The 19,554-nt window shown below is 62.2% G+C and overlaps 1 protein-coding gene across 3 annotated transcripts; it reads right to left on the bottom strand.

Moving 5' to 3' along the window:
- Positions 1-1,823: 1,823 nt before the first annotated feature.
- On the bottom strand, positions 1,824-16,700 carry MXD4 (MAX dimerization protein 4). 3 transcript variants are annotated; one of them, XR_002730567.1, is made up of 7 exons: positions 16,333-16,700; positions 16,141-16,240; positions 12,407-12,436; positions 6,818-6,932; positions 5,462-5,624; positions 2,592-5,082; positions 1,824-2,511 (listed from the first exon to the last, which is right to left on the bottom strand). XR_002730567.1 is itself a non-coding variant. In XM_023206786.1 (6 exons), exons 1-6 carry the CDS (start codon positions 16,562-16,564, stop codon positions 4,925-4,927), a joined length of 798 nt encoding a protein of 265 aa, XP_023062554.1. In that variant the 5' UTR covers positions 16,565-16,700; the 3' UTR covers positions 1,824-4,924. The 3 variants fall into 3 exon arrangements, 2 of the variants coding, with proteins under 2 accessions (XP_023062554.1, XP_023062555.1); XM_023206786.1 differs by having other exon boundaries at positions 1,824-5,082; XM_023206787.1 differs by lacking the exon at positions 12,407-12,436 and having other exon boundaries at positions 1,824-5,082.
- Positions 16,701-19,554: the final 2,854 nt, after the last annotated feature.

Raw genomic sequence — 19,554 nt, 5'->3', positions numbered from 1 at the left:
CCAGCGCCTAATTTGGGTGGCCATAGTCTCAGCAAAAATATGGTGGGAAGGGATATAGGGGGCTCAGGGCCCACTTCCCAGAGGAGGTTGTGCCTGAGCTAGTGAATGCAAGGAGCAGGTGGGAGTGGGGGCTAAAGTCAGTGCAGGGGTGGGCCGAATGGAGCTGAAGGACAAATGGCCGTGTTTGGGTTTAATCCAGAGGCCATGGGGACCCAGAGGAGGACTTTAGGGAGGTGAGCAAGGAGACCTTTGAGGTCATTCAGGCTGCCAAGAAGAGGGTGGGTGGGAGGCTGCAGACAGGTGTCCCACTTGTAGGGGGACTTGCTGTAATGCAGATGTCCTACTTGGAGAGGGACTTGCTGTAACCCAACAAGCACAAAGATGGAAAACAGAGATGGACTCTGCTGGGAGAATCAAGGGCTTCCCAAAGGACAGGGATCCTGTCCCAGGTATCCCACCCTCCAGCCTGGTGAGCAGGGGAGGGGTGCGTCTCCAAATCTCAGTGTGCCACCTGTGAGAAGGGCCCAGCATGATGATACCAGGTACCAATCATACATGGAACTGGGTACAGCCCCTGGCACCTGCATGCCCTTGATAGAAAATGGTAGTGGTGATCCCAAATCATAATATTTGGGATTTAAATGTCCACATTTACATGAATGACCAAATCCTGGTCATTCTGAGCCCCAGCCACATTCCCAGGAGGAACTGCTTTCTTTCCTGGGGTGCCCCCACTAATGGCCTCAAGGGTTCCTGGGACGCACACAGGTTCAACGATCCAGACTCTGCTGCTGGGGGTTGGGGGAGCTCAGATTGCTCCGAGGGCCCCGGCAGGTACCCTCCATGGCCACCCCACAACCTGCTGGCGGGTCCCACTGGGCCATCTCCAGTGCATAGCTGCCATGTGCACAGTGTGGCCACTCCACACTCAGGAGCCCCCGTATGACCACCCAGCTCCATCAATTCTCCAGCACTCAAGGCAGGCATGTCCTCTCAGCTGCCCATTGCTGGGCCCCCAGGACTCCTCCCTCTGCACCAGAGTATCTGGGCCCACACCGCCCCAACCCTGGCCCGGCAGATCAGAGATCTCTGCTTCCAGGGGCGTTCCCTCCAAAAGGCCTCCCTGTGGGGGAGCAGGCAGCCAGCCCGGCTTGCTTGGGTGAGAGCAAGACCTCTTCTCCCCACTGTGCGAAGTCTCATCACCTCACAACCACCCCATGACGGGCACGACAGGAGCCTGTGTCTCCACGGTCACCACCGGCACAAGGGGATGGCTGGCCATGCCATCTCACTTCACTTCAGCACGGCAGGTCCCCATGACAGGAAGCAGAAGCCATACCCAGGTAGTTCTGGGAACAGGTGCAGGAGGATTCTCACAGTGCAGCTCTGAGAGCTGGCAGCCTCTATGCAGAGGGTTCCTGGCTGGCATGGAGCACCCCAAGGGCTGGGCTGTCCTCGGCCAGCAGGGCCCCAGCAGAAGAGCCAGAGGCAAAGTCCCAGTGCCTCTGGGACAAGAGCAACAAGAGCATCCAGTTGGCCAACAGGCCTGTAGGGGCACCCGCCTCAAACCCGCCTTCACCCAGCTCCAGGTGCCAAAGCATCCAGGGAGGCAGCTGTGATGGTGGGCCCGGTGTGGTTGGCAGCAGGGGGCGACGTGCTCCGTCAGGCCTCCCAGAAAAGAGGCTGTGGTAGGGCAACGAGGGCCACAGCCCAAAGGCCACACAGTGTGGTGCCCCTGGGCCAGGCTCTCTGCTTGGAGGCCGAGGGCAGGGCGCAAAGCATGGTGACAGTGACAATCACAGAAAGAGCCGGAGCCAGCAGGGTGAGATATAAAAATCTGTATTTATATTACAATGACATAAGGACACAGCATGGCCCACACGGTGGACAGGTGGGCGGGGGCCCCTTTCCCCTCTAGCGCACACCTCCCTCACCGGCACCAGGCCTTCGTGTGGCCCCTGACTCTGGCACGGAACCTGCCCTAGTGCCCAACATGGACCTGGGGCCACACTGCTGGCCCAGGGTCAGGGTCCTCTATGCAGGCAGTGGGGAGAGGGGTCCCAGGTTCCCTGACAGAGGGAGGCAGGGCACGGGGAAGCCTGCCTTGCCCAGCAGACGGCATGGGCTGGGGCAGACAGCAGAGTGGGGCCCCCAGGGCCACAGACCAGTACAGGGCTCCACCACCCGGGGAACACAGGCCCAAGCACTGTGCCACTAAGATGGGGTCTGCAGAGGCAAAGCCTTGCTGCAGCCTTTTCCCCTCTGCGAGGATGGCGGGGTCTGCTATGTGGTTTGCGGGGGTTATCCTGGTACGCGGGAGCTGCCTTCCAGTCAGTCTGGGGAACCCAAGCCTGAGTCTGGGTGCTCAGTGGCCGAGAGCACCGGTGTGGGCTGGGAGGGCACACGCAGAGGCTCAGGAGCCCCCGGCGCTGTTCTGCTCCTGTCTGCTCTCTATAGACACGGTGATGGCCTCTTGGTCCCTGCAGCCTCCAGTGATGGCAGCCTGGGCCCCTGGCAGGGAGCAGTGGGAGGTTTGAGCATATGGTGACTCCCAGCACTAGCCCCCACCCAGTGGGCCACCCTTCACCCACCTGCTGGTGGCAGGGAGGGGCAGCTGAACAGCACTCTGGGTGGCTATGAGACTGCCTCCCAGTCCACGTGGGAACCACGGCCTCAAGAGCCACAGGCTGAGCTGCTGGGAGGGTCGGCTGAGGGGCCACCACTGGTCACTGGGTAGATTCTGCTGGTCAGAGATGAGAGCAGAAGCCCCCTGGCTGCCCCAGGCACTGGAGGGTGGGGCAGGGAGCTGGTGCTTCAAGAATTGAGGGCAGGGACACGACCACCTCAGGGCCCTGGAGTGCTGGCTGGGGAAGCAAGGTTTTACACACGGCCCGCCTTGCTCAGAGGTGCTGCAGTGTTTGAAATGAAGCCTCGGGGGGGACAGAATCAGGCAGGCAGGGGAAGCTCCTTTCTGGGTGCCCCGGCCCCCAGTGGGGCCAGAAGGAGATGCAGACAGGCCTCCTCACAACCACCCACAACGCGTTCGGATGCCCCTCAGCTCCAGGCACCACACCCCCTATGGCCTGCAGGGCAGGTTCTGTACCAGAGTTGTTTCCAGGGACCCCTTTCCACCACAAAGGGCCCTTCACCCTGGGGCATCTATGCCTATGACTGGAAATAGACACAAATTTTCCCCATGATATGGAAATTGGCTAGAGATGCACCAGAGGCACGGCAGGCACTGCTGTGGGCCAGCCCCAAGGACAGAGGACGTCAGGAAGGAAAGGCGGGTGCAAGCCTCCTGGTGCCAGGCCTGCACCACCCAGTGAGCAGTCTTCATTGGCTGCCAGTGTCTGAAACCTGGAGCCCTCACTTAGGCCAGGAAGCAGGGGGCTCGAGTCAGGTGACAGGTGAGAATCCACCTCTCTAGTGAGCAAGTAGGCCCCTGCCAGCTGCTGGGGAGGGCAACACTAGGCCCCTCCGTGCCACCCACAGGGGCCTGGCTGCATCACCCCCAGGAAGCCCTGGCTGCTGGGAGGGGCTGCCCACAGGAGATGAGAGGACAGCACTAGCTGGGCAGGCCTGGGGCACCCTGAGCCACGAGGGACATGCTGGTGGGAAGGGCAAGGCCAGACACAAGACACAAGGCACACTTTGACGACATGACAGAGGGACAGGTCCCTGAGACGCTGGGTGGCTCCCACCCCTCAGCAAACAAGGACACAACAACGGCTAGGAAAATAGAGTACAAAAATCTGGTACAGGAAACAGAGGCGGCACACACGGACGTCCCTTGGCCGAGAGTCTTTAGGCTTTCTTTTTTTAAAAAATGGTTGTTTTTTTTTGGGAAAGCCTCTCTGCCAGCTGAGGCTGCCGCAGCAGAGCTCATGAAGAGCCCTTTCCTAAGGTGGCTCCCGGAGCCCTAACTGGGCTGCTGGGCAGTGCAGCATTTTACTTTTTTGCTTTTTGTTTAAAAAAGGGAGATGAGTAAACCCCCGAGGACCCAGTGGCTGCAACTCTTACCAGCCTCCAGCTCACCCCAGCCCTAGCCAGGAAGAGATGCCCCTCTCCTATGCAGACAGGCAGGCAGGATGGGTGGGCGTGGGTGAGCGGGAGCTGGAGGGGGAACCAGGCACAGCTGATGTTTGCCAGATGACCCCTGAAGGCCATCATCCCCAGAACAGGTGACCTCAGGGTGCCCAGGTGTGTCTGCGTGTGTGAGCATGTACATGAGTGCGTGTACCTAGGTGCGTGCGTGTGTGCGTCTGACAGTCCTACCAGAGCAGACACTGCCCAGCTCGGTGTGGGCTGGGCTGGCCTGGCCTGCCCCGAGAGCCCAGCCCTAGGTTCTGACAACTGCGACGTGGGAAGGACCTTGACCACCCACCTGCCCCAGGTGCTCACCCAGGTCCCGCCCTTCACAGATCCCTTGTCCACACCAGGAGCCTATGTGGACTGACAGGTAGGTGGACAGACGGACGGATGGACAGACAGCCTTGCCTTCCTTCCTTCCTTCCTTGGTCCACTCCTTTCTCCTGGGATCCAGGGTTGGGGTCTGAGCTCCCTGTGGTGGTCATTAAGCCCCTCACACGGCACCTGCCGAGGTTTGCAGCAATGATATTTAATACTTCTGGAATGATTAGGAATCTGAGAACAGACCGTGGGCGGCTACGCTGACCAGGGCTCCGGACGTGGAAGCTGGGCCCTGCCTCCTTGCAGGGGACTCTGCCCCGCTGAGAGGGGCAGGCAGCTCGGCAGGCCCTGACCAGCAAGCGGGCAGTGCCAGGCAGCCCAGGCGGCAGCTGGAGTTTCCAGAATGGCACAGCAGTGGGCCTGTGGAGAGGCTGGCGTCAACTGAAGGAGAACTGGAGGGCTGACACGCGTGGCTGGCGGGCAGGCAGGCCAAGGAGCAGAGGGCACGGGCCTACGAGAGGGCGGGGCGGCCCAGCCGCCGGCAGTGGGGCCCAAAGCCACTGTCGCCGCCGCTGCCACTCTGCAGGCTGTAGTGGTCGTCCGCGTCACTGCTGCTGCCAACACTGTCCAGCTCACCAGGGCCAAATTCCATGCCCTCTATGTCCACTTCTGGGGAGAACAGAGCGGGGATGGGGTCAGGCCACTCTAAGGGTGCCAGCCCATTTCTCCCTTTTCTGGAAGCAGAAGCTCTGGGCAGAGGAGCAGAAGTGCAGACGGCGCTGTCTGGGCCCTGGGGCAGCAGACGCCAGGAGGGCTCTGGCTAAGGACCCAGCCTCAGAAGCACCAGTCCTCAGCGGGCCATGTGGCCTCTGCATCCCACCCTCCCTGTCCAGTCCCTTCTGCGCTTAGACGGTGACAAACACACACCCCAGTGCAGCAGGGAGCTGGGAGGGTTCTCCCCAACCCCAGCACCAGGCGCCTTCTCTCCACCCAGGGAGCGGCGCCACTGAGTGCCCGGAGGCCCAGGTGAGGCTGCCCCACGCCCCACCTTGCTCTGAGTCGTCCGTGGAGACGGCGGAGCCTGTGCTATCTGTGCGCACGCGCTCCACGCTCTGCACCGACAGCTGCTCCAGGCGCCGCTTCAGGAAGCGATGCTCCTGCTGCAGCTGCTCCTTGATGCTCAGTGCCCGGCGGTCCTGCTCCTCCAGTTTCTGCGGGCAAGGGGGGCTGTGAGCCCACAGCGGGAAGGGGACTCCCCACTTCCCCCTGGCCAGGAACCGGGGCACCCAGGCCTGGGCCGGGGAGGTTCCCTCTCCTTGACAAGACCTAGCCAGGCTGTGGGCCACACGGTGCCCAGTCTCTACCCGCCCCACAGCCTGAGGTGGATCCCTCTCTGTCCCAGCCAGGCGGTCACAGTCAGATGCCACCTCCCAGCCCTATGGTTTCCATCTATGGCCCAGCTCTAACACCTGCAGCCACCAGGCAGCCTTGGTCAAGCTGAGCCATGTGTGGCCATGACACCCTGGGTCAGCGCTACCCGATCTTTGGCTGGCACCTTCTCCAGGACAGTCCTGCTTCCAGCGGGTCTCCTCACACACTCCCGGCCCTGCCTGCCCCCGCAGGGCTGTGGCTTGTGCCATGCCTATCTCTGCAACACCTGCGCCCTGCCCTCTCTAAACCTTCCTGTGGGCCCCACTGAGACGCTGCTTGCTCTGTGAGGGCCCCCAGGGCTCTGGTTGTGCCCCTCTCAAAGCTCCTGCCACCGCAGCCTGGAGGTGGCCATGCCTATGCAGGCAGAGGCCCTCAGAGCAGATGGAGACTTGCCCTGGTTGGCCCAAATGTCACAAGGCCCCCAAACCAACAGGGCTGTCAAAAGTCCTTTGGGGGCTGCCCCCAGGGAATGTCTCCCTCAGCCCAGACCTCCTGCCAGCCCCCACTGCCCCAACCTCCACCCTGGCACCCCCACCAGGCTGCCTACTTTTAGTCTGCCTTCTGATGGCTCCCAGGAAACCTGCCCCTCCTGGCCTCTTCTCTCCTTCCTGGCCCACTCTCTCCTTCTAGCAGCTGCCTCTTCACAGCCCAGGGCCCCAGAGAGCTATCTGTCCCTCGAACTCCTCTTCTCCACCCCAGCCTATGCTGCACTGCGGCTTCTTATGCCATCAGCACCCAACAAACGCAGCACAAGCCACGGAACTACCTCGACCCTTTGGCAGCTTCTGTTGCTGCTCCTCCACCCTGGCAAAAACCACTAGGCCCCCGACACACACCCGCCAGATGGCTCCCCACCCACCTTCAGGCCCTCTGATCCAAGGGCTGCCCAGGGTCCCCTGTGAGCACACCCCCCAGGCATGCAGGGACACCGAGGCACCCGGACAGGGCAGGGTGGAGCGCAAGGCCCACTCACCTTGATATGCACCTTGGCCCGCTTCAGGAGGCTCAGCGTGGTGTGGCGGGTGCTGTCGGGGCCCAGGGGCACCAGTTGCTTGAGCTGCTCCAGGTACAGCCTGAGTTTGGCTCGTCTGAAAGAGCCAGAGACAGAACCATCAGGCTGGGGTGGCAAAGCTCATGGGGTGAGAGGTCTGGGGGAGGGCAGGAGGCAGTTTGCAGGGCCCTGCACAGACCCATCCTCACCATCCACTGCTGATGTGCTGAGGGTCTCTCTCTGAGGATCCCCTCCTGGCCTGGCTGGAAACTCCCCCCACCCCAGGAGCAGCCCAACACCCACAGCTCCCAGACACCCGGCAGAAACGCCCAGCTCACCATGGCCTGCAGAGTCTCAGTGCGTCACCACCAGGCACTGCCCAGGAGCCCCAGCTCGCCCCCCTGCCATCCCCCATCCCCTATCCCTGCCCTGGAGTCCTCATGCAGGGCAGGGTGGGGTAAGGCGACGGGTGCTGTTCAGGCTGCACCCAGAGATCTGGAGAGACCCAGACTAGATTTATGCCTCTCCACCTCACCGTGCACAATGTGCTGTCACTTTTGTGACCATGGAAACATGATCAGCCTAGGTCAAGAGAGGGCCAGGGACCAGGCCCTTCCAACCCAAGTTTCATATCCCCTTGCAAACCGCCTCATTCCAGAGTCTGTCCCTATATCCACAGACGAATCCACTTTTCACAGAACTGGAGCCGTGACACCCAGTGGTGCTTGCTTGCTTGTTCACACTCAAGGGCACTTGCTCACATGCTACAATACTCCAGGACACATTCATCGGGCACCTCGGGAGAGAGGCCCTGGCTTCATCCTAGGCCTGCCCCTGCGGAACCACCACCTTCCCGGCTGGCCTGCTTGTCTGCGGGGGAGGATGGTGGAGCTCACGGGGTGTGGGGAGTCCAGCTCACCCAGAGGCCTGGGACCCTGGCCACGCCCACATGCACCTGCCTAGCAGTGCAAGGCACCAGGAGGTTTTGTCACTGCCATGTTCAACCATAGACTCACCCATCCCGTGCAGGCCACAGAGTCTGCTTCCAAATATAGGACACTTTGCTTTGGGTAAATCCTTACGAGCGGAATGACCAGGTCAAGGGGCAGGAATACTTTCTGAATCTTTTGAAAACCTGCCGCCCAACTGCCCTGCCTCAGCTGATGCCTACACACGTGACTTCCCCCACATGGCACCAACACTGAGCACCCCAGCCCTGGCATGTCTGCTCCTGCCGTTCCCAAGCCCAGCAAATCTTGTCTCCCTGGGAATAACGTGGGTAGGGACAGCCATTCCTTTGGACAGAGGAGGAGACTGAAGGAGGAGGGGGCTGCTGGGTGCAGCGGTTAACAGCTGCACCAGTCGGGAGGTCTGCCTGGAGGTGGCCTGAATGGGGCCAAGATGCTCAGCATCTCCCACGCTGCCTCCCGTGCACAGGTGCAGGGAAAGGGGTCCCAGGCTGCCACTACATGACTACCCCAGTTCCTGGAAGCTCAGCCTCCCCACCTCCAACAGGAGCGAGCGCCCTGCCACCCCCCAACCCAGGAACTGTGCAGGCAAGAGGCCAAAGGGTGCTCTCTCTGCTAAAGGAGGGGCCCTTTCCCGAGGCATGTTGCCAACGTACTGCAGCCACCACTGGGACTAGGTCTGCAAGTGGGGGTGTTACCAAGGGCCTCCTTCCCTGCTCCACTCTAGCAAATGGCTTTCCAACCCACCACGTAATTACATCAGCACTACATGACCTCTGCAGAACAATTTAAAAATGCAAATCAACTTTAAAAGGAAAAAAAATTAAAAGTACCCCCAAATTCCACCACCCCAAAACAACCTCATGATCATTTTAGTGTGTTACACGTGCATATCATGAATGTTAAGTGAAAAAATTAGAATACGGAACCACACAGGTGACAAGTGACCCAATTTTGTTTAAAAAATAAAAGAGCAGACGCACACGAGAGACGACAGAACAAAACGAGGCACAGGGAGCAGGCGTCTCCAGGCGATGCGCCTGGCAATTTTATTTCTTTAGCTTTGTACTTTTCTGTATTTTTCAGGTTTTCTATGCTAAAAAAAACACACACACACACATTGCTGTAACAACCAGAGAAAGACACGTTTGCACAAGAAAGAAAAACACAGCTAACGGACAAATAACAAGTAGAAAAATCTTTGCAATACATATAAAAGACAAATGGTTAGTATTTGTGGTATTTTGAGCTCATACACATCAAAAATTAAAAGCAGAATGCCTCGACGTCACAACGGGCGGAGGACACAAACAGGCTGCAGGACACGAGGGCCAACCTAACCTAACGCCCGGCTCCATCTCACCAGAGCCAGGAAATGCACACGCAAACAAGGAGGTACGACTGGCACCCTCCGACGGGCTGACGTGAGAAGGGATGGCTCCTGCGCCAGCCAACTCGAGGGATCGTTGATGGTTTGCTGGTGGGAGAGTAAAAGGGGACACAGGTCTGAAGGGCCATCGGCACCGTTACCACTGACCGCCAACCAGCATCTCTACTTTTAGGGCCTTGGTCCTACAAAACTATCCCCTCGGATCCGCAAAGGTCTGTGCCCACCAAGGCACATCGCAGGACTGTCCGGAAGTCCCTGTGTTAACCAGAGGGTCATCACTAAGAACGCTGGTGGCACAGCCAAGTGTCCCGTGCAGTCATCGGGGATGAGCAGGTGGAGGAGTGTGCCCTGACGCAGGTGGACAGGACTTACGTACGTGGTGTCAGGTGAAAGATCAAGTGAGGAAATGGAGAACAAGGTCCCCTCCTTATCCAAGTCTCATCGGCAATGTTAGTGCCCGCGGGGAGCAGAGGAGGATGTGGCTCAGCCTCCGAGTGCCTGGGATGCAGTCTCTGGGGTGGGGTGCAGGGGAGGTCCGCGAACAGACCGCTTTAGAAATCACGGAACACCTTTCTCGAGAGACAAACAGAAGCCATCTGACCACACACATGCACCGTCCAAGCCAGTAACAGGTCCACCTGGCCCAGGAGGGCAGGCGCCAGGGCTGGAGGCCACAGAAATTCCTGCCCTGAGCAGTGGCAGTGGCCTGGAGCCAACTCTACCAGTGGCTGGTTGTGGGACCCCAGGAAGATCCCCACCCACCCCTCTGAGCCAGGAAGCCCCTTGGCCCAGCGCTGCACTGGGCTCCCACTGAGCCCTCCCCTCCTGAAGCCGCTGCAGTGCCCTGGGTCCCCTGCCAGCACCCCACGGCTGTCCCTGGGCATCCAAAGGGTTTTTAAAACCCCCACTTCCTGAAGGAACCCTGTGTGGATTCAGGAGGCAGAACCCGCCTGCAGGACTAACGCGCTGGGCTGGTATCAACAGCAGCCCCACCTCTGACGCAGCACTTTCCAGCTCCCCCCAAAACCCCAAACCCAGAGGGGGACCCAGGGCACCGAGAGGGCCTGGCTCCACGCCAGCGTCCCAGCCAACCAGAGAACCTGGCTGCGGCTGACGGGGAGCTAGGGGCGGCCCAGGAGCAAATGTGCCTCCCACTCCCTCCGTCTGCCTGCATTTTCTAGATGTTGCCAACAGAACTTCCCGAGGTACGTGAAGGCCGTGTGAGGCTGCATCAGCACATGAGGCTGGGCTGCAGGGGGCTCCTGGGGACCTCCCAAAACCTGGACATGCTTGGGGGAATGTGGGGCAGGGACTCAGCCGAGGACTCTGGACCGGCCTTTGGGATGGGCTCTGCCATCCAGGGGCTGTCCAGGGCCAAGAGAGAAGGCTGGGACCTTCCCCCAAAACACACTAAGACCATAGCCTGGAGTAGGGCCAGTGAGGTCAGCAGCCAAGAAGGTGAGGCCTCCACAGTCCCCAGGACCCTGGGGTCGGCAACGACGCACCGGCCTCAGACCTGCTGAAGCTGCCTCTCTACAAAGGGAGGAGGAGAAGGGCTGGGCAGGCTCGGCTCAGAGCACCCACAAGGGGAAGTCCCATAGGCTCTGCCCAGTCCCCAGTAAGGGGACACCTCCGGGCAAAGCAATGTCCAGGGCCTGCCTCCCGGGGATGGCTGGGTGGCCCAGCCAGGGGCTTCCTTCCTTCCTCAAGACAGCACGCAGCCCTTCCTGCAGCCAAGAGCAGCTGGCATCAGGTAGGCTGTGATCCAGGGCCCCAGGCCTGTGAGTGCCTGGGGCTGTCCACATCTGCCTCTTGGCCAGCCAGAGACAGAAACCCCCTGCACTGGGGAGGGGGAGTCCACAGAGACACCCTGGCCGCCCACCCCTCCCTCCTCTATGTCTCAAGAAGGCTCCATGAGGCCCTGGCTAAATGCAGCCTCTGCAAAGAGAGAGCAGAGGGCAAAGCCAGGTCAAACGGCAGCTGCAGGGGTCCCCTGTCCTCCCCAACGGCTGCCACATCCTTGCCACCCATCCTCCCCCAATGTCACTGCCCCTCAGCCTGTTCCCATTGGGAAGCTGTCCTCCCAGGGACTGCCTCCAGGAAGCCTTCCCTGAACACTCCCAAGTGCCTGCCCCAGCTCCTGGGTCTTGGTCAAGGCTAGGCTGGTCTCCTTAGGCCTGGGAACAACCCCAGGCCTCCCTGGTTCTCTTGGGTCCTGTACCTGCCCCCACCTCTGTGGCCTCTAGGGAACCCCCCAAACACACATGACCTGTCCAGGAAGTGCAGTTCCTCAGAGAACACTGCGTTCTGTCCCTGCCCAGCTGCCCGCCCCAGCCAGCAGCCCGAATCCCAGGGGAACGGAAGCTGGCGCTGCTGTGGGGGTAGACATGGGGGGGGAGGCGGAGACCTGGCCGAGCATCAAATTTTTCTAGAGGGGACGGTGGGGGGGCTCAGCCAGCACGCAGACCTGCCCCACCAGGAAGGGAAGAAAGAGCTGACCCATTTCACAGATGGGATCACAAGTCAGGAGGGAGCGATGGCCCAGCATCCTTCAGGGGAACCTTCCTCGTCCTAGCATGGGGGCTCCTGCCTCTAGGGCTGCCTCTGCACTCACCCAGGGCTCCCGCTGCCAGCCCCTAGGCCCCTGAGCTCACCTGCACCTCATCCCCACCAGCAGCGCTGGGCCTGCAGCCCTAGCTGCCTCCGGCTGTCACCAGGGGGAACGAACACCCCGCAGCTTTACTCGAGGGCTCGCCTGAATCCTGCCCTGGGCCGGAGCTTCCCACACGGCCAGGCACTGGCTGCTCTCCATCTGCCCCTCGGACAAGCCTGTAGCACGGCTCCTTGGAAGGCAGACCCCAGAATGCATAGGGCAGAGAACCGAACCCTCCTGATTGGAGACCACTGTTCTGAAAGCTAAGAGCCCAGACTGTCACATAGCACAAGGGGCCCTGCTCCAGGTCTCTGACTCCCACTTGGATGAGCTCCGGAAAGCAGGGCCTGGGCCCCCCGCCATCTCCTGCCTCTAGCACAGAGTGCCTGAAACAGACCTCAGCCTCCTCCTCCAAGCTTGACCCTTCCCAAGACAAGGACACACCCTAGCAGCACACTTGGCCATGCCCGGGACAAGGGCGGGCTCAGCGCACCACATACCCTCAGTAGAAGGGTGGGCCAGGTGCTGGGCTCACGTTGGGGGCTGGGGGGATCACTTACCTGTGCTTTTCTAGCTCGTTGTGTGAAGACCTGTTTAGGGAGACAGAAAGACAGAGCTCACTCTGCTGCGTGACCATCAGGGCACAGAACAGCGCCCTCCTCAGGGGCCAGGACCGGCAGACAGTGGCTGGCTGTGTCTGGGTTCCGGAATGGACCAGAACAGTGAGGGCTGGGACAGCTGCCCACCCAGGGTTGGGGGAACCACGTGTTGAGGGTGGACACTGGTTGTCAGCTTTGGGTACTGCATGCTGGGGGAGCCCCAGCTCACGCCCGGGAGTTCTCCATGGGTCAGGGACTTGGTTTGGTGAGAAGCAGCAACAGGGGCCGGGTCTGCTCACAGGGACGCCCAGAGATGCAGGCAGGTCCAGGGCGCCCAGGGCCACAAGCCCACCTAGCAAGGCCTGTGGGGAATCTGGCTGACAGGAGGACCCAGGCCTCCTTCCAGAGGGGTGGGGGAGGCCCAGAGAGCAGCAGCAGGTCCTGGCGCTGACCCCTACTAACTACTTGCCTTCCCTGCTCCCCAATCCCTGAGGCCAGCTGTGTCCTTGGAGCCAAAGCAGCCTAGTACCTGGGACAAACAGCAGGTGGAGATGGAGCCGAGACCTGGCCCTCAGGACACGGGTGGTCCTGTCCTGACACCACCACTCTGTTGGGCTCACACACCTGCGTGACCACAGCCCACCTTACCAATGGGGACCAGGGACACAGCAGTGTCAGCCAGGTCAGCCCATGAGGGGGCTTCTGAGATGTGGATGCTTCCCAGGCCAGTGGGCGGAGGGGGACACTGACGCCAGCCCTTCCACTTCCCTCGGGCACTGTGTGCTAGCAGGATGGGCCGCCCTGGAGGCCCGGGCTCAGCCTCTCTGGGGACAGTGGCCCCACCTGCTGCTCACCTGTCTTGCCCATTCAGACATGGGCACACAACTCCGAGCACCACAGCAGGTGCCACAGCATCTGCCCTGGAGGACAACGAGGCAGGGGGACCTCGCTCCCAGCTCCAGGCCACCTTCCCAGTCCAGGCAGGACCCCACAGGCCAGCCAGGGCTCCCGGGCCTCCCAGGATGCTGCTGCACAGGTGGGCAGAGAGCTCAGACCACTTCCGGGCACCTCCAGACCCAGCCCTGAGGCCTCTCCCTGCCCTCAGGTCCTGGCTCCTTCCTGAAGTTTCTGTTGACCACTGCCTGCTTCAGGAACTTGGGATCTGGTGTCTCCTGTCCCATCCACTCAGGCCAAGGGCCTGCCCCTCCCACCTGCTGCACCAACAGGCTCTGGGCCCCCCTGTGTAGCCTCAGCAGAGCCTCCAGACCCAGGTGTCAGGATCCTGGAGAGCCTGATGGTCACATGGGCTGGACAAGGAGCCTCAAGAACCACTGCCAGGGCCAGCCAGAGCGAGCAGAGGCCACAGCCATATGCTCCTCACTGGCCTCACAGAGATGGGCCCCTGCACCAGCCTTTTGCTTCCCCAGAACAGGCAGGCCACAGGAATGAGCTGTGCTCTCTGTCCTCAGCCCAAACCGCAGCCTGGCCACATGGGTCTGTAGTCTGCTGGCTCAGAAGGGAGGTCAGGGTCAGCAGGTGCCCTTCAATGTAAAAGCCTACCTGCCTACCCCTTGAAGGGTGGTGTGGGACTGGACCCCACCCTGGAGGCAGGGGGCACTCCTCCAGCAGCCAGGGCCCCTCCTGCAGCTCCTCCTGGACCCAGAGACCCTTGGGGCCCATCGAGGGGGATGTTCGCCACATGGGTCCCTGGAGCACTCTATCCCTCAGGAGAGGTGGGACCCATCCCCGCTGAGGCTGGGCCAAGTGCGTTCCCAGCACTCCTGTGACCCCAGGAGACAAGCACACTTCCCATAGAATAGACCCCCCTGCAGGCTGGCCCCAGTCCCCTGCCGCCTCCCTCAACCCTGACACTGTCCTCTAGCCCCACTCCCTACGTGTTGCCCCAGCCCCACTGTGCCATGTCCCCTCCCTCACCTTGGCAGAGCATGGAAGCCTCACAGGTGGAGACAAGTCAGGGGCTCAGAGACCCTCTCGCCCCCTGCTCTGCCCGGCTACTTGTCTGGGCTGGCTGAGGAAAGCCTCCAGGGCAGTGCTGCCCATCAAAGGAGGGGCCAAGCCGCCAGCCCTGGGCTGCCTCAAGCCCCAGGGGAGCGGGGCTCGGCCCAGAGGAGCCAGGGGGAGATGCACCAGAGTTAGGGAGCCCTCTGCCTCCCTCAACAGTGCCCCCATGGTCTCTGTCCCAGCAGAATGTGGACAGCTAAGACCCCAACTCAGAACAGGTGTCATCAGAGGTGGGTGAGTGGCGGGCAAGTAACTAAACCTCTCCTTGCCTCAGTTTCCTTGGCCATAAATAGAGATAAAAATCACATCGCCTCTCTGAGCCTGGGGTGAAGATGAACCGGCTGCGTGTGTGAAACACTCAGCATAGAGGCAGTGTTCGGGCAGCCTTGGCCAGGACGCTGGTTGCCTGCTCTGGGTACTCCACGCTGGGGGAGCCCCAGCTCGCGCCCCGGACTTCTCCACCGGTCAGGGACTCGGTCTGGTGAGAAGCAGCAGCAGGGGCCGGGCTGGCACACTGAGGAGGCCTGTGGCAATGGTCCCCTCGTCACACTCCTGTCCTTCCCTAAACTGTCCCCAGTAAGGGACCAGGGGCTGGGACTCAGAGACAGGTCCCAGCCAGGGCAGCAGGGGACTCACTAATTCCTCGCCTGGCTCAGGACACCACAGAGATGGGTCCCTGCGCCAGCCTTTCTGTTTCCCCAGAACAGGCAGGCCACAGGAACGAGCCATGCCTTGGGGCTCTGAAGCCCTCCACAAACGCAGCTCCCAGCCTGCTCACACAGAAGGGGTGGGCCAAGGTGGGCCCAGACAGGGCCAGGTGTGCCGCGGTCCTCACAGCAGCGAGGAAGACGGAAATCCCTGGGGAGCCCCGGCCCAGGATCCCCATTTCCCACGCGGGGCACCTGTACGCACCCCAGCTTCAGGCGTTCTGCTGCCTGAACACGAGGCCAAGGTATGGAGGACGCAGCTGGCACCAGGAGTAATGCCTTCATGGGGCCCCTGACGTGCAGCCTGCCCCTCCTCCCGCCCCCTTAAAAGGCCTCCGTCTTAAAGAAGACGACCCCCACACTGGTGGCTGGAGTTTCGCTGTGTCAGGAGGCCGGGCAGGAGCGGTGGGCACCCTGGGAGGAGTGGTGGCCCAGGACAGCGCCTCCACTCGCCTTCTCTGTTCAGGCTCCTGGGAGTTGGGGGAGGTCGCCGAGCAGCACAGTTCGGCTCTGAGTCAGTCGAAAGGAGGCCGCCCACCCACCCGCGGAAAAAAGGGGTTAGGGCCGGCAGCCGCTGGGGACCCTGGCTGAAGCTGTTTCCCCAGACCGACCGGGCACCAGCCAGCGCCCGCTGACAACTTTTCTACCGCCTGGAAAAGTCCAGAACAATTCGGGGGCGGGGAGCGGGCGCGGGAGCGGACCCCGGCGGCGGGCGCTGTACGCGTGGCACTGTTTACGCGAACGGCCCGGGAGGCGCGGCCGCAGGAAGATGGCGACGGCGAGGGCGGGGCCGGCCGGGCGGGGCTGCGGCCGCGGCCTGCGCGCCTCCTCCTCCAGGCTGGCCGCCGGGGCGCGCGGCGGCGGTGCTGAGGGCCGCGGGCCGGGAATCGGGGCCCAGGGACCACGCTCCGGGTGGGGGCGGGGGTTCGGGCCGGGCCGGGCGGGGGCGGGCGTGGGGGGCGGTACCTGTTGTTCGGGGCCTTGCGCACCAGGCTGGCCGCCTTTGTTTTCTCCCTGGTGAAGTCGCCGTCGAAGGGCAGCACCGAGGCGTAGCCGTGCTCGGCCTCTGCGGACACATGGCGCGGTCAGCGGCCCCCGCCCGGCCCGGACCCGCCGCCCGCCCACCGCTGCGGGCGCACAATGGGGCGCCAGCGCTACCTCGATCCCTGCGCTCCAGGTACTCGGCCGCCTCCAGCAGGATCAGCAGGGAGTTCAGCTCCATCCTCCCGCCCGCGCCTGTCCCCCACGGGACGGCGGCGGCCGCTGCCCGGCCCGCTCCGGCCGGCTCCGCTCGCCGCCCGCCGCGCGCGCCCGGCCGCCGCACTTCCACACTCCGCGGACTCCGGCGCTCGGCCGCCACCCTCCGCCTCAGGCCCTCAAATTGACACATAAGGGAGAGCGGCGGCCCGCAGAGCCAATGGGAGGCGGTGTTCGGGCTCCGGGGGCGGGCGCAGGGCCCGACCAGGGCCAATGGGGGCGAGCCGAGCGCCTCGGGCGGAGCCGAGAATGTTGACAGATGCGGAGCTGGGCTGGGATAGGCCGGCCGCGCTAGTAACAATTTAGAAGCCCGAGCTTAGCAACAGCACGTGGTGGCCCGGCCCCCGCGCTAGCTGACTGGCGGCCACCGTGCATGTTAAGTAGGCACCGCGCACCGATTGGCCAGAGCGGCCTATGTAAAACAGGCACTGCGAGCCAATGGCCGGTGGCGGGGCGCGGGGCCAATGGGGGTGTCGCTGCCGGACTCGCTGCCGGACGCGTTGCCGAGAGGAAGCGCAGCGCGCGGGGACCGCCCGCCGGCGTGGGGGCCCGTTAGGACGCAGGAACGTCTCGGCGACGCGGGCGCAGCGGGGTGCTCTGGGGCGTGCGCCCGGACGCGTCGGGCCCGAGCGCGGCGAAAGCAGTGGCTCCGCGGGGGGACGAGGCCTCGCGCTCTGCCCGCGGGTCTCGCGTGGGGCCGCGAAGGACTCCCCTCCCCGCCGGGCGCAGAGTGGCCCTGGGAAAGGCCGGGACTTGGGAGAGGGACACGGACGCTCTGAGCCAAAGAGCCAGGCCCCTCTGAGAGTGTCAGTGGGGAAACAGGCCCAGAGCGGGCGGGCTCATCAGATGGCCCAGTGGACGCCGGAGCTGAGGGAGGGCCCAAGTCTGGGGAAGGGACACAGACGTGCACCCAGAGTCGCGAGGCTCCCCGGAGTCGGGGGCTGCGTGCTCTGTGTCTGGTCTGAGGGGTAGGGACAGCCCCAGAGGCAGGCGCTGGCCTCCTCTGGCAACGACGCTCTTTGTAGGGAGGGAAGTTGCCCTAAGTGGAGACGACGAGAGTGAACTCTTCATCAAATCCCGGCTGGCGGGTCTCCCTGGTGACCCCTGATCCTAAGGCTGGCCCAGGAGGTGACAGGACTGGCAGCTCCAGACTGGCCACGGCACCCCCCACCCTCTCACTGATTTTTTATTTTATTTTAGAGACGGCTCTGTCGCCCAGGCTGGAGTGCAGTGGCGCGATCTCAGTTCACAGCAACCTCGGCCTCCCGGGTTCAAGCGATTCTCCTGCCTCAGCCTCCCGAAGTAGCTGGGACTACAGGCACCTGCTACCACGCCCAGCTAATTTTTGTTTTTTGGAAGAGACGGGGTTTCACCATGGATGGTTGCGATCTCCTGACCTCGTGATCCGCCCGCCTCGGCCTCCCAAAGTTCTGGGTTATAGGCGTGAGCCGTCTCGCCCGACACTTCTCACTGATTTTTGAGGTTGATGGCCTGGATGTACCAAGGGCAGGCCCCGCATGCTGGAGAGTGTGGAGGCGTAAGGTGACTGGACCCCTCCAGAAGTTCTCAGTGGGGCACAGGAGCTGCTGCCGCCAACAAAACTGAACAAAAATTGTAAAACCTCAGCACCAGGACCGGCGTGAAAGCTTCGTGTGCATCTCCCTGTGTTTTGCATGCCCGGCTTGCAGATCAGGACACGGGATTTGCTAGGGTCTCCCAGAAATCTCAGCAGAATGGAGATCAGTGCTGCCCCACACGACCCAGGCCCATAGGAATGCAGAGGCCAGAGCCTCCTGGCCTGGCTGGCCCTGCTGGGTGTAAGCCTGTGGCGTGGGCTTCAGAATAATGTGTTCCCACAGAGCCCTGCGGGACCCGGTGGGGAACTTGGGACACTGCTATGAGACAGCCCTGCACGGACATTACAACAACCCCCTTCATGTTAGCAGGGGCCCTTCCTGCTCCTGCCCCACAGTCACTCCAGGGCCCCAGGCAGAGCCCCTCACAAGAACTCAGCACCATGGCCCTCCAGGTTAGTCTGTAGGGCTGCTCAGAGCTGTGCATGGTAAAGAAAGGTGCCCAAGTCTGGGGAGGAGCAAGGTGTGTTTGGGCTCTGGGGACCCCAGCTTTAAACTTGGGGGTCAGCATTTTGCAAAGTTGCTCCATCCCTGCTTTGGTCGCCTGGTGAGTTGCTGCCGACACCTAAAGCAGACATCTGGCCTGGTACAAGTGCACCTGCTGGGCATAGTACATGCCCCCTTCCTGCCATGGGCCAAGAGGTTTGTTCTGTGTGGCAATGGGCAGCACAGGTGCTCAGGTGTGTCTATGGGGGGGCACCTGCAGGCTGCCCCAGTCTAAGAGATTTCTAGCCTCAATTTAGGCCATTTATGGAATCACCCTCGCCTCCCCACCACACTGAGGACCAAGCACTTCCCGGGGTCCCTGGGCTCAACCTTGCCTGGAAGTGTGGGCACCACTGCCTGGGGAGCAGGAAGGAGTGGGGAGTTGGGAGGAGAAGCCGCAGGAGGCAATGGATGATGGAGGGCTGAGCTGCAGCCAGGGAGGGAGGTGCTGGAGGCATCAGCCAGCAGGGGCAGGAGGAGAGGGAAGGGGAGGGAGCAGCCAGGAGAGGCCTGGAGGTGATGTTGGCCTGGCCCAGATGGCTGCAGGTGGGCCTGGAGCCCCGCCAGGAGAGGTCTGGAGCCCCTGGGGGATAGGGGCGCTGGTCCCACCTGCAGCTGGCAGGATCTCTACACCCACAGGTCTCAACTTGTCCTTCCCAAGATGGGCAGAGGCACCTTGGGTCAGTGCCGGCAGGCACCAATGCCCATGGAGTCCCGGGGATGGTTGAGGAGTGGGGAGGACGTGGCTCAGGTCAGCCAGTTGGACCCAAGCCCTGCAGAGCATGGGCCATGCCCCCTTCTGTAGGGCAGGTCCCCCACAGGGTGTGGCATCTCCGGGGAGCTTTCTGTGGGCACAAGCTGCCGCGGGAGGCTCCTGCCCAGTCCTGCCCTTCTCCGGAGCCAGGACCTGTCCAATATGCACCAATGAAGGCTAGGAGAGAGTGGGCAGACATCTCCAGCCTCCTTCCGTGGGGAGCCCAGTCCCCCTACCCTACTCTGGGAG

Source organism: Piliocolobus tephrosceles, chromosome 3, assembly GCF_002776525.5.
Source record: "Piliocolobus tephrosceles isolate RC106 chromosome 3, ASM277652v3, whole genome shotgun sequence".
In the NCBI taxonomy this organism is placed as follows: domain Eukaryota; kingdom Metazoa; phylum Chordata; class Mammalia; order Primates; family Cercopithecidae; genus Piliocolobus; species Piliocolobus tephrosceles.
This window is presented reverse-complemented; position numbering and strand designations above follow the sequence as displayed.

Bases quoted from the DNA above. Each gene is read 5' to 3' on its own strand.
- MXD4 (XM_023206786.1), bottom strand. From the start codon at position 16,564: ATGTGTCAATTTGAGGGCCTGAGGCGGAGGGTGGCGGCCGAGCGCCGG. The intron at 16,241-16,332 runs GTAGCGCTGGCG...ATGTGTCCGCAG, and splicing joins CCTGGAGCGCAGGGATCGAG to AGGCCGAGCACGGCTACGCC. The intron at 12,437-16,140 runs GTACCGCCCCCC...CTCCCTAAACAG, and splicing joins CGCAAGGCCCCGAACAACAG to GTCTTCACACAACGAGCTAG.